A 14,450-nucleotide genomic window follows, 5' to 3' on the forward strand; every position below is an offset into this window, starting at 1 on the left:
TAGCTGTAAGAAACTCTTATCAACCCTCCCTTGTTACTATTGATACCACTCTCGAGCTACTCTGCGTAAAAACCCAATTTGATGGCTGCACTTGTGTTATCGGGGTCTGCTATCGGCCGCCTGACAGCAAACCAGATTTTGTTGATCGCCTAACCCATGTACTAGAATTAATTTTTAACAAATTTCCTCAGTGTGTCTTGCTGCTTGGCGGTGATTTCAATTACCCCTCCATTAACTGGGTCACACCATCATCGCTATCAATGTCTGTCGGACTTGAAATATCTCGCTTCCTTCGTACCTTAAAACTATTTCACCTAACTCAAATGGTAACTGCACCGACGCGCGGCCATCACATCCTCGACTTAATTTTTACAAACAATCCAACAAACGTTGTAGTCCAAGTCCTTGATGAAATTAGTGACCACAGAGTAGTACACTGTTCCCACCCTCTGCCTCTCCTTAACAAGAAAATAAAGCCTAAACGCATACTAAATTACAAAAAAGCAGATATTGAAAAAATTAATTGCATGTTAACCGAGTTTTTGTGTTCTTTTCTGAACGAATTTAGCAATCATACAACAAATGAAAACTGGATAATATATCGGGACTTCCTTAAAAAAATTGAAAATACGTGCATTCCTGTGGTTTCCTTCACATCACAAACAAGTGCTCCCTGGTTTTCAAAGAAGGTTAAAAGTTGCCTAAACAAAAAGAAAAGAGCTTACAAAAAGGCTTCGCAAATTAACAGTCACCACACTTGGAATAGGTATAAAGAACTAGCTCGGGAGTCAGAAAAAGCTATTAAAGAAGCTAAGGATTATTATTTCAATGATACGCTGCCGAATCTGTTAAAATCTGATCCGAAAAAGTTTTGGCGAGTTCTTAACCCTAAGGATACGGACACTATAATAACATTAAAAGACGCAAATGGGTCGATTGTACCCACCTCTGAATGTGCCGAGGTTCTAAACAATGTCTTTAGCGAAGTTTTTGCAGAAGAACCACCTCTTGACGAGTCCTGTTCCGTCACTCCTACTCCAATTACTTGCCCAAGCGAGCCCATTATCGTAACGGAAGTAGGTGTATCACGTGCAATTGCTAGACTTCCGCTTCGGTCCAGCCCTGGACCTGACGGCATCAGCTCAAAACCACTAAAATTAACTAGTCACGTATCATCGTTTTTATTGTCCTTAATTTTTCAGCAATCGCTTGATTCTGGGTGCGTCCCTGACGATTGGAAATCTGGTCACGTTATACCCATTTATAAATCTGGTGATCCCTCAAGTCCAAAAAACTACCGCCCGATTTCACTCACATCAATTTGTTGTAAACTCCTCGAACATATAATATACTCCCACATAATGAGACATCTTAATACTAATAAAGTGTTATTCGAAAATCAACATGGGTTCAGGTACAAGCGGTCTTGCCAGACACAGTTATTTGAATTATCTACGGATTTACATGATTCTTTGCACAAATTGGTTTACACAGATGCTGTATTTATCGACTTTTCTAAAGCCTTCGACCGTGTTCCCCACATACGGCTCCTCCAAAAAATAAACTGCCTAAAGTTAGACATAAAAACTACCCACTGGATTCAGGAATTTCTATCTGGTCGCTCTCAAAAAGTAAATATAAATAATAATCTCTCCAGTTCCTGTGTCGTTAAGTCAGGAGTACCTCAGGGATCAGTTTTAGGGCCTTTGTTATTCTTGATATATATTAATGACATTGCGAACAATATAACTTTAACAATTCGACTGTTTGCCGATGACTGTATAATTTATAGACAGATCACATGCACTGATGACGTAGCTATTTTGCAAAGCGATCTAAATACCCTGGCTAAATGGTGCCACACGTGGAAAATGGAAATTAATACAGATAAAACAAAGGTCATGTCATTTTCTTCGAATCCAAATACTCCATTAAATCGATACATGTTATGCAGTTTGAATATTAAACGAACCTTTTCTTTCAAGTATCTTGGCGTGATATTTACCCCTGATTTAAACTGGGCCATGCATATTGAACACGTAACAAACAAGGCACTAAAGAAACTTGGCTTCCTTAAGCGCCGTTTACATCTCGCAAACCACGAAACTAAACTTCGCGCTTACACTACCCTCATCCGTGCAACCCTCGATTATGCTTCAATTATTTGGAACCCTCACACAGCTATACTGTCCGACTGTATTGAATCCATTCAAAACAAGGCTGCCCGCTTCATTTTGCACTCGTACTCGCCATACCAAAGTGTCTCAGCATTAAAACAGATTCTTAATCTTCCAGAACTTAACACTCGTCGTAAATTCTTCCGCTTGACCTTTTTTCACTCTCTGTATCATGGTATTACACCTTTTTCATGTGCTCATATTTTCCCTGCCCATTATGTGTCCAATCGCACTGACCATGCTCGTAAAGTGTCGTCCATATTTGCAAGGACCAAAAAGTACCAAAATTCCCCTTTTGTGTTATCTGTAACCGAGTGGAACGAGCTTCCCAGCGAGATTGCGATGATAAATGATCCGTCTGCATTCCAATCAGTGCTGCGTACATTTCTTGATATGTAATATGTCTACTGCTGCTATATCTTACCCTGTTGTTATATCTCGTGTATTAGTGAAACGATGAAGAACTAGTGCCATGCAGATTCCTGGAATTGAAGGGGAGACGCTCCTCGAAAGCACTTTTTTTTTGTTATTCAACTTAGAGCTTCAGAAATTGGACCACTGATGCAGTTTTTCCTCCTGATTCCAAATCTGTAATCAGTTTTTACATAAGTGCAATAGTTTGGGAGTTGTGTTTCAAGTAATGGTGAAACTTGATAAGTTTTCCGGGAACTTTCGCGCATACTAAATGTTCATGCAGAGAGTTGTTCAATGGCTCCTTTTGCTCCCTATTAGCCATAGAGTGCCGATATCTAGCTAGAAATTGTGCTCCAACTTTGAAACTATGAAAAAAACATCTGTGTAGCAAACTACCCTTTTTTTTCCACTCGACCACCATTAAATTTATTAATAGATATTTACAGCTGATAGGTTGTGCTGATTCAAGTAGATATCGGCACCCTACGCACTCTCCTCAATGTGTGTGCCAAATTTCGTCGTCGTATGACCATTCTAAGTGCCCGAAACACTTCCCGCAAAAAATGCAAATTGGCCAAAATTGCGAAATGAGAAAAACGCGTTTGAAAGTTTGAAAGTCTGTATTTACAAAAATGAAAAACGCAGTAGCACGAAACTTGTGCTGAACACATACACACATGTCCAGAGGGAATATCAGTTGTCTAAAACTCTCCAGCACCGTAGGTTTTCCCTTCCCGGCTGGTGCGGCAGGACTCTTCCACCCGGGCCCTCTTGGCTGCACTGCGACGGTGTGCCCTCGCCTCAGCGGTCTGACGCACATTCATCTTGTGCATGCGCATGCTGTCTCGGCGGTCGCTGAGGGTAACCAGGGCCTCCGAAGGAAGCACCCCAAGCTCTTCCAGCACCTTTTCAAAGCTCGCGTGGCCCCGGTTGAACCACAGGACTGCAATGGCTGTGGCTGTTTCCACAGCAGTCCGGGAAGCAAACCGGGTCTTTGGACACAGCAGCCATATTTTGCTGTTCAGGGACTCGGCCGCGTTCTGTGTCTTGCCGTGGAGGCACCGGGCAAGCAGCTTCGCATCTGTGAGACGCTTGTAGATTGGGAGGACTGCCAAACCCTGGGCCTTGGTCAGGAGGGGGGTGTGGCACGGTGCAGGCTGGCCCTGCGCCTCAGCACGTCGGTGCTTGCACCACGAGTCTGGGCCTGCAGGACAGAACTTGTGACTTCCAGCACCGTCTGTTGAGCACGAGTGCAAACATGAGGCCCATATGGCAGTGTACATCTTGTGGACATTTCCCCGATTGTTCACAATGGCCACCTGAAAGTAAGTTTGAAGCTTCTGGATGGTGGTCTCCTTCAGCTTCTCCCCTCGTGGAAGTGGCGTTGGCAGCTTCCGCAGGCCGGTGCCCAGACGTTTCGCCACGTGGTTGGTGCACTCCTCTTTTTCAATTGGAGTGTCAGGGTACACGTTGGCATCACAGACCCCGTTGTAGGCCTTGCTGTCTCCATCGCTTAAAAAGATGGTGAACCGCAGGGGTGTCTCATAGTCCACAGTCCTCTGCCAAATGCGCACTGCAGCTTCGGCCTCCATGGCATGCGAAGAACAGTCGCAATTCTTCTCACAAACGGGATGATGAAACGCCTGCCATGTTTCTTCATCGCCTCCCATGTCGTTATGCAAACTGCACGCCAGGCAGAAGTTGGAAAGCACTTCATAGTCCAGGCACAAACCAGTGTCCAAGGACACTACAGTTCCCACACCATTGTGGCTTTTGTGGCCTCTTTTTTGCCATGTGCCGTCAAACATGACTGGCACGTCACTGTTACCAGCCACCTCTTTGGTGACGCTGCGTGCCCTTTGCATGTTTTCACAGACAGCCTTCACTGCCGCACTGTGAATCTTTTTGCCGATAGCATGGAAGGTCTTATGGTGCATAGGGTTTGGCAATCCAACTACTGCACAAAATCGTGAAAGTTGCTCATGCCCGATACCGACGGCACGCGCTGCAAGCACCACTTTCAGGTTCACGGCAAAGGCGTCACGCGAACTCCCGCTGTCGTAGCTTCTGCTTGCACCGCGGCCGCCATCTGACGCGACCCGCTTCGACGAGTACGCGGACGAAAGGATGCTCTCCGAGCACTCCGCATTCTCGCAGTGTAGCTCCAGAAACGCCGAAAGGCCTTTCCGCTTTTTATTCGGTGCCCGAACTGCGAGTTTACTCTCGTGACAAACGGGGCATGCCGCGCCTGCGACGACGGCCGTCAATGCACCCAACTCGCACAGCACTACGCTTTCGGCACGATCGGCATTCGGCCTGACGTCGTTTTCGAATAACGCGATCTTTTTCTGCGATGCACTCACAAAATTCACTGCAGCGTTGATCTCGTCGTCGCAGTTGCCATGGTCGACGTTGCCGTGGTCGATGTTAGGCTTACCGGCCGCTGGCCCGTCGCGGACATTTTCGTTGGCGGTGGCTTTCTTGTACGTCCTCCGCCGCTTCCCTCTGAACTCGTTCTTACTTCTGTATTTCCGATGGTCGGCAACGGCCTTTTTCGGGCTTGCCATCGCACGAAAACAGCGAAAAATAACTCCGGAAAACAGTGAAGCGAACTACGGCAAGAAAACACGGGTGCTGTCAGCCAATGGCGGCCCTGCGTTAGTGGCGCGCGGTTTGAAACGGCGGGAAAAGACTGTTTTTGTTGCTTTTTTTTAGATTTTTCGTGAACGTACGAGACTTCAAGAACCGGGATCGTGGAGAGTAAGGACAACTCTACACGAGCCAGCGGCCGCAATATGGCGGACAGCTCTCTTCGCGGCCCCGCGAGCACGCGAACAGCAGCCCGTTTTGTGTAAATTTCGTGATGCCGCGCGTCACTGCCGCTCACTCAGACGCGTTTTTCACTGACTTCTGATGCTTATTTCGCTGTGATATTTTCAGATGTCAAAATATAATGTATAAAGATGATAAAGCAACAAAAAACAGAAAAGGTGAAATTTGGAAAAAAAACGCGACTTTTCGACCCGCGTCTCCCCTGAAATGTACTGGAGATGTGAAATGAGCCATGCGTTACATCCTTGTCATAAAATGTACCTTTTACCTAGTTATGTCTGATCGCTGCGTGTGTTCCTTTTATATGAATTGATGTATACCTTGTTTTTAACAGTATCCCCCCCTATGTAATGCCTCTCGAGGCCTTTAGGGTATTTAAATAAATAAATAAATAAATAAATAAACAAGTCACGGCCTCCAGCGGTAGCCGCACTAACAACCGAGCGCGGCATTAATCAGCGTGCTTTAATCAGCTAATGGCCGAAACAATGGCTGCGAGGAGGAATTTTTCAGCTTGTAGCATCATTTGTCGAGAGAGGAGAGAGAAGTTTTTAGTTGACTGAGAATTCATCGTGAATTCCAGGCAGCATGCTGCGCTATAACATTTGGCTCGCGTGTTCTCGGGAGCCTGGACTACCGATTGGCAGCGTTTTCTGACCGTGCTCAAAAAGCATTGCAGGGCGCCTTTAATCATGTTCTTAGCACGAAAGAGTGTCACATTCTGGCTTCACTGCAAATCACAGCGTATGTGGGGATGTGTGGTGGACTAGTTAACTCCGGTGAAGTTGGTGCAAGCTGTACTGTATTGTGCACAGCAAGGCACAGCGATATGGGATGGTAGCAAAATGGCGTAATTGCCGCAGTTGGAGCACCACTGATATACATTTAGAATGAATAATCGAATATCATGAAGCTTTACACTACTATGCGAGATACAACTTTTATAATCAGGTCTAACTATGCATCAATTACATTGGAATCTTCCAAATACCCAGACTGAAATTTGATATTCCAAGGTTTTATGCACTGAAACCACGATCCACTGGTTATGGTACTCAAGTGGTCTAAATACTCGGAACCCGCCAATTAGGCATCTCTCTTAAACATATTGTGGTTTTGGGACGTTAAATCCAATAAAAATTCGGCCGCTCTGGCTGGCAACCGAAATTGCCTCTTTGAGCATTGCCGTGCAATGCCTCAGCTGCTAGCGTCTCTCATAATCATATAGTGGTTTTGGGACGTTAAACCCCACATATCAATCATCAATGCCTCAGCTGCTAAGCTACCGCTGTTAAAGAAAAAGGTGTAACAAAACAGACTTTTCAACAACATAAACACAAACACAATATGGCTGATAAGTTATACTTTTCTGTGTTAGGCCATTTTTTTAAAGCACAGCATTTGAACCACGTCACCCAACTGTTACTCCTACTTAAGATACCACGATAAGATGAATTCTTAGCAGCCTTCTTACTGATTTTCGCATACTGTCCTTATAAAAACTGCGGTCATGTAATCAAATTCAAGTCATTTTCAGCCTGTTCACATTTGAAATTATAGCGACATAGTACACAGACACCCATAACATCCGCTGAAAGCACATGAGCTTAGCGCTGCAGACACTGTATAAACAATTTATTTCACGATTGATGGACCCCCCCCCCCCCCCCATCTTGGTCATTTATATGGACAATTTCAGTTTCTTTTTTTAAAGTTGGGGCGTCAACTGCACAAGGTTGTGAAATGCCCATTTTTTTTGTTTTCATACGCATGAGTCTAGTGCAATAGCGTTCATTCAGTTGTTACGAATTCACCTTAACAGCCGATACTCAAACGCATCCATAATAAAAAGCATACGCTATGACAATGCAGCGTTCTCGCAGTTCGTTTTGTTAGCGAGCGTCTTTACTTGCATAAGCCAGAAATGCAGATTCGGCCACGCAGCAGTGCAGTGGTGTGGGGTTCTAGGCAGGAGCGTAGAAGACGGTACGTGCATGCACACACGTGGGCAGGCTCACCTCCTTGCGAGGGAAGTAACGGTCCGCTATTTGCGTCACTGGTGCCATGAGAGTCTGCACGCCGTCAACAGCTGCCCGCGCCTCTCTGAGTGGCTGCAAGACAAGCACACGTTTGTGAACTAGAAGCAAAGGCATCTCGAAACTGAGACGAACCGAGGCGGATCCTCGGTTCCCGTTCAGGAATGACGATTACGTAGAGTTCGAAGCAACACTCGAGTCACTAAACTTTCAAAAAGCAAGTGCTTGCCAAAGCACCGAAACATAGCCCAGTGATTTTTAGGCACCAAAGCGGCCTGTGTACATTCATCCGACGTAAGAAAGGGAGCAAGATTTCTACGACTTCTTCAAAGGCTTTCAACAGTGATAGGATGCCACTCTCACACAAATGCACATGACCACAAAAGCTTTCAACGGCCCAACTATTGAAAACATGACATTGGTGACAAGCTTGATTCGAGACTGTCTTAAGCAACGTAACATAGATTGGGTTTGTCAGTGTAACAACCCTCTAAACAGCCTACGATTGAGGTGTATCCAGAAGTGATTCTAAATTCATAACAGATCAGGAAAAAAAAAGAGCTGATGAGAGGTTAAGTTTCCCCTCCTATGAAAGCCAATTGCATTAATATGTATATTTTTTAAAACTTTTTTAACAGTCAGCAAAAGTGCATGGCATATTTCACCCTTTAAGAATTGGCGAAATTTCATTCAGCAGTATTTTTAGTATCAGCGTGCAGAAATTTAGGTGTGTTGAGGTTCCGGTAAATACGATACCCTTATCTAAGCCAATTAGATGACCCGATGCCCAAGATATTGACAACTATTTATTACAGTTACTAGACACAACATGCTCACCTCTACAAATGGGCTGGACGAGTCATGCCTGCAGTGGAGGTAGTAGTTGAGCACAGCTGGAACAAGAGAAAAAATGTTATGTGACTCCCGACTGCACAGCAAGGCAGCAAACAGGTGTTTCAAGCCTGCCAACGAGAAAATTACTGCCATTCACGGCCCTTTAGCCTTGCCAAATAAAGGGACAGACAGCCGCTAAAAACACGAATTGAGATAACCCCACTAGTGGAAAGATTGTCCGTATTGCATTGACTAAAACAAGCCCTCTTCTTGCTCATTAAATTTGGATTTATATTTTTGTTTTTTCACTGAGGTCACGAAAAATGCCGTTGACGCCCCATGCGAGAAAAAAAGAGAAGGCCGATATGATACCAATCACGTGATCTTTTACTCGCGTGCACTGTTTAGGGTTTCTACATTAGTGTTAAAATGATGTACACTCTTTTTAATATTATTATTTTTCTTTAACCTAATATGTGCAGACACGCTTTTGTTTGTAGTGAGCAGAACAATAGTGCCACCTTTTGTTGACGTACGATTCGCTGCTCATAAGCGACATGTTAGTTGAGAAACAAGCGACACCTGCCGACCAATCAGAGAAGTACTAGCAACGTCTGGCTCACAAAATGGTAAAAGCACTTCATGTACAATGAGCGCTCGAAGAACTTATTGTGCCCACTTGGTACTTTCAAAAATGGTTAAAAATGTTGTGGCGACCATGATTCCAGCAGAAGGGCCGGCTGTCGCAACGAGGCCCATCGAACCTCCACCGAGGCGGAGTTCGTCGGACTGACGGGCCTGTCGTCAAGATCGACGAGATGAAGGTGAGCCCTTTCCTCGCATGAGGGCCTCAACAAGAACTCTCGCCTTGCACTCTCGCATCCATGCAGTCACCCAAGTCAAACATTACGTGACGCTTCCCCTCCGAGCCGTGGACGCGCTCTTGCGTGAGCATTATGAACTCCCGTTACCCCTCTTCCGTGGCGCCATTGTAATTCTCAAGTGTACTCTTGTGCTGTTCTATTTTTTTTTCTTCCGCAGCAGTTGCAGAGCGAGGCTGAGGCTAGCTGTTGCCCATTGCATGACGTCTTTGCATGCATGGGCAACGACCGGCCGCCTTTGCAGACCGGTATATAGGGTGAATTAAGGAGAGGAGGATGTGGGGATCTGAGGCGCGCCCGCGACCATTTCGCAAGCATTTCGCCACACGGCCACACCATTTTGCTTTTCTGCTCTATTAACGGCGCGTGGCGATAGATGGCACCACGTGGGGGCGCAACACCTGTTACGTGTGCGCCGAGGGAGCTGTCTCTCCTCCGTGATCGGCGCCGGGTAAGCACGTGTTTTCCTTCGTCCGCGTCACCTTCGGGAATCGCCGGACTGTAGCCTGCCTGGGGTGGCCTTTGGCACCTCAGCAGGCGTGTTTACTTGAGTGCTAGCTTCGGTAGCGTATGCTAAGCCCACAGCGGTGCCTAGTGCTTGAAGTGGTCGTACCACAACGAGCCGCACTTGCCGTAGGCCTACGCGTACGAGGTTCGCCCTAACACTCGCGACCAGGCCCATTGGCCATCGTGAGAGTGCGCAGCATAGCCGCGAGGGACCTTTTTCCCGACCGGCGTGTCAAAGCTCGCCATTGCCAGCTGCGACGTGCTCACGGTTTTCCCCTTATTGTGAACGTCCGCGTGCGGGTGCCTTTGCTACCCGCGTCCCGGGAGCGGACGTTGTACTGTTGTTCGGGGTGCCGCCAGAGACAATAAAGTGTTGTGTATTTTTGCATTAGAACACTGTCTATTTGCCGCGCCGCGCTAACGCCTTATTAGTTGAGGTGCGCGGAGCGGTGCGCTACACGCGAGTAAGTGACGGAGTCGCGGCCCTGTGGCTCGCTAAGCGTGAACCCGCGGTGATCATACGCTACGGTGAATAGCGGGGTCACCATAATGTCAAAATGAAGATTCTTGACCTCTTTCACATTTACTCCTGTGAAAGCGGCACACTGAACGTAACGAACAGTTTACTTCTCAGTGTTGCTGGAGGAGGGAGACAAACATTTTTTTAGTGACTTTTCAGATAGCAGAATTCTGCTTACAAGATATTCACACACTTACGCAATTGCACCGTAAGAAATCGTGTTGGCAAAAAAAAAAGTAGGTTTTAGGACCTTTTATTATTGTTTCGGCAGTGTATTACTGCATATTCAAAACGAATCCAGCCATAATGAAAGACTTCGATATAGTTTGGCATTTAAGAACAGCGCTGTAGCAAAAGAAAAAAAAATGCCGAGAAATGCTTACCATTGTCCACCATTCCACTGGACTGCTTCTGAAGGAATGGCTCCGGATCCAGGCAAAAGTCCGAGCCGGCCTACACCGCAAAAACGGAACCACATTTTGAAACTATCATCAATAAACGCGTCGTTGACAAGAAGTACAAAAATCAACAAGTACCCACACGTCGCACAGATAAAATCCTCCTGAAATGCTGTGCTGAACATCTTTGCTTGCTTAAGTACAACACTAAACTTTTATTTAAATCGGGTGATTAACCTACACACCCATTTCAGGCAACACAAGTTTTCAATAACACTTGGACAAACAAATGGAGACAATCCCACTCAAAAGAAGAAGTAATATACCGATTTCCCCATTTATTTTTGGCCATTATAAGTACATTAGGTGACACATTGTCACTTGAACAAAAATCGACATGTAACTGCTGCTGGGCTGGGTATAACTGGAACTGCACATAACCACATAATAAGTACCATAGGTTTGTGTCAAGTTTTCTGTGAATGATTGTTATGGGGTCTAACGTTCGACATTAAAGAATTACTACCTATATCGAGCCCCAATTCCAGCACCCCCCCCATAACATGACATCAGCAATTTCAGCCTCTTTTTTTTTTTTTTCCTAAATGGACCACTTCGGCTGCAAAAAATTTGCTTAAACTGGCCATGTTAAGTCTCTGGAAAGTACACAGCGATTAAACTTTGACTGTATTCATTATGCCGGCTCTTGGCGATGTCAATAAAATCTACAATGTCAGAGCAAGTTGGTTACAAAACCTCGAGACGGTTTTGCCTCCTGAGCTTTTTTTTTTTTTCTCACATTTTCCGGTACACTGAGCGGACTTTTGAGGCGAGAAGGCCACTCTTGGCATCGTGATAGGGTGATCAACTAATACGCGAGATATCAAGGTTCTGCCTAAACTTGGTGACAACTTTTCTTGGCAGTAATGCGAAAGCTACAGAATTGAAACATGTGCCTGTGCACGGGCCAAGAAAGAGTAGCTATTCTTATTTTCCGGTTTTCAGAGTTACCTGGCTCAAACAAATGAGGCTTTCTTCATTACAAAAATAAAACAAACACGAGAAGCTGCTGGTAGGAAAAAAAGTGTCCGCTCTATTTTATTTCTATTCATTTATTTTCTCACTTCTCGGATAGCACCACGTTTTCCACAGCCGGTTCTCACAGTAAACGTGGCATTTTCGATGCCGACTAGACCACGAGCCACCACGAGCTCACCGCTTTGTTCTCCGAGAAAAATATACTCTAAGTGTGATAGAAAGTGGCTGTAGAAGCACACACAACCAGTTATCTGCATGTTTATGCCGGGGTAAGGTGCCGTCAGCCCGGATAGTCGACGAACGATGCAAGCAAGCAGAATCGCAACTGTAATTAACTGAAAACAGCTGCAGGGTGCCACACTACGCGTGTTGTAACAAGAGTGTGCAGATGCCCCACTGTTTTTCACTACGCTGAGACGAAAATTTGTCGCCGAGAATAGCATTTCTTAAAGATAATAACTAAATCATTAGAAATAGAAACAACTTTGGCAAGCTCACCACGCAGATGCCTAGATAGAGGGAGACCAGCACCCAACACAGCACCACGGAAAGCAGACCCAAGACCGAAAACCTGCAAAGAAAAAAAAAAAAGGATGATGCAATTACACAGGAAGGAATCGCGACAGACTTTTTATGTTAACCTGCAGCCCATAACTGGCACAGTCATAGAAACAGAGGGTGTGGTTGGAAAAGAACTTAAATCCCGAGAGCACGATATTCCATGTACAACATAAAATACACTTGGGAAGGAAGAACGACACTTACAAAAACATCTGCTCATGCCTTTTAAGCATCCTCGCACGGTCAGCATGCCCCAGAGCTAAACCAGCTATGACTTTTCATTTCGAAATTTATCATAACACTTAAACAACAAGCCTGAACACCCACGATCTAAAAATGACGTTGCACGTTGCTTTTCGAATCTGCTTTCCCACTATCCCACAAGCGTGTCAACTACTACCGTTCTATAACACAAATGTTGATTAATTGACTGACTGATTGATGCACACACACTTTCAACATAAATACAACTCAGTCGAGCCTACACAAACTCAAACTCCCAACGCTTTGCGAGTTTCGGCAATGCCACTCTTCCGTCGTCTTAAACGAGCATGAGCTAGTAGAGGTGTGGGCGATTTTATGACATGTGCTGGCAGCCAGGCCTTAAGACGGTACGAGACAGGTTTTGCAATCTGCGCTTTCGCTGCAATCCATCGCTCCTGTCCTGTCGACGCTCTGCATATCACATCACCTGGTGTAAAGAGAGCGAGGCTGCAGGTCGATAAAATTCACATGAACATGCATACGAGAGATAAGTTGGGGGACTCACAGAATGAGCAGGCAGCGTGAGTGTCGGATGACACCCCACAGCAGCAGCAGGCATACCAGAATGAGCACGCACAGAAGGCCTATTGTTGCAGGCCACCTGGTGAGACAACAACAGCAGTGAATGTAGACCTAGTCAGGAAACAGTTACGTCCATTTCCTTCTGCCTCATCATAGTGGCATCCAACTGTGTACACATGCCAGAATAAAAAAGAAAGAGTGTTATTAAACCCGCGTGCACAACAAACACAGTCAAATCGTCATAGCAGATTACAAATTTGACACTCCCATGTGCCTCAGCTAAGTTAAACATTTGTGGGCAGTATGCTAGTGAGTAAATGTAAAACAGCATTATTTGTACATGCTTCTTCGTTGTCCATGTTGAATTTGCACTGTAAAAGCATACTCAAGATTAATCAAGACAAACTGGCCTGGCGGCCCGGTTTCGCTATTTGTAATGTAGGACAAGAAACTACTGCATAAACAGATACATGGTAGTCAGACCTTGTTTTAATAATGTCAAATCCGATATAGAAGTAACCTTATTGTATTCAGGAAATCATTAAAACATATGCTCGTGTCACCATTTTAAAGACAAGACTATTGTTCACTTGATTCGGCATGATCGAACATTTGTGCCAAAATATTTTTTATTATCAAGCAGACCTTTCTTCTCGTATTTAGTAGGTGGCTAAAACAAGGTGAAACATGTTTGATGGTTAAGATAATCAGCCTTTTTAAATAAGTTTGCAACGTCCAGGACAGCTGAGAGCAAGTGGTTCCAAATAGTACTTTTCATTACCACTCTATTTGCTCTGTCACACTGCGCGATGGAATATAATCAACATTTGAAATGACCCCTTCTGCAACATCGGCTCGATCGCAGCAAACAAACACCCATATGTATACCCATACACCCATATGTGAACACCCAAACAAACATATGTATACATGTGTCAACAAACACAACGGCAAGCGAAGCCCACAATTCAGGACCATACAACATCAGGCTCCTAATCTCAACATAGGACTCTATGGAACACACATCCAAATCAAACTTGTGGTTGCAATATTGTGAACCGAACGAAGGGACTGGATGACAACTAATGGCAGAGACTCACCGAAAGAGCTCAATCAACTCAAGAGCTCTGGGAAGTGGGCTGAGAGTCAGGTGGCCAATGCGAGAGTGCAGCTCCTGGGCGCGCCCGGCACCCACGCTCAGGTTTCCTTTGATGAGCTCCAGCGAGCGGTCGAGCACGTTTCGGGCAGCGGCATCCGGCATGGGGCCAGCCAGAGCCTCGGTCAGTCCCTGCAGCTGGTCCTTGGCATTCTGGCCCAAGGCTCGCTCCAGGTATTGCGTCTGCGACAAAGTCATGGTGGCCGTTCACTCTTCCATAAGAGTTGCCGATTACCTGGCACCACACTTGAGAATGTGCATCACTTTTAACAACGGAACTGTCAAAGCTGGCAGTAAGACGTCTGCTAAC

The 14,450-nt window shown here is 45.5% G+C and overlaps 1 protein-coding gene across 9 annotated transcripts in view; it reads right to left on the minus strand.

Moving 5' to 3' along the window:
• The window catches only part of LOC119180134 (protein tweety), a 44,280-nt gene that overhangs the window by 13,661 nt on the left and 16,169 nt on the right, over positions 1-14,450 (minus strand). For all 9 annotated transcript variants that reach the window (XM_075868683.1, XM_075868682.1, XM_075868680.1 and 6 more), the window contains exons 5-10: positions 14,085-14,323; positions 12,968-13,063; positions 12,136-12,208; positions 10,585-10,654; positions 8,297-8,352; positions 7,442-7,534 (exon numbers count right to left, since the gene is read on the minus strand). In XM_075868683.1, coding sequence (XP_075724798.1) covers positions 7,442-7,534; positions 8,297-8,352; positions 10,585-10,654; positions 12,136-12,208; positions 12,968-13,063; positions 14,085-14,323 — 627 coding nt within the window. The remainder of the gene's footprint in view (positions 1-7,441; positions 7,535-8,296; positions 8,353-10,584; positions 10,655-12,135; positions 12,209-12,967; positions 13,064-14,084; positions 14,324-14,450) is intronic.

Source organism: Rhipicephalus microplus, chromosome 7 (genome assembly GCF_043290135.1).
Source record: "Rhipicephalus microplus isolate Deutch F79 chromosome 7, USDA_Rmic, whole genome shotgun sequence".
In the NCBI taxonomy this organism is placed as follows: domain Eukaryota; kingdom Metazoa; phylum Arthropoda; class Arachnida; order Ixodida; family Ixodidae; genus Rhipicephalus; species Rhipicephalus microplus.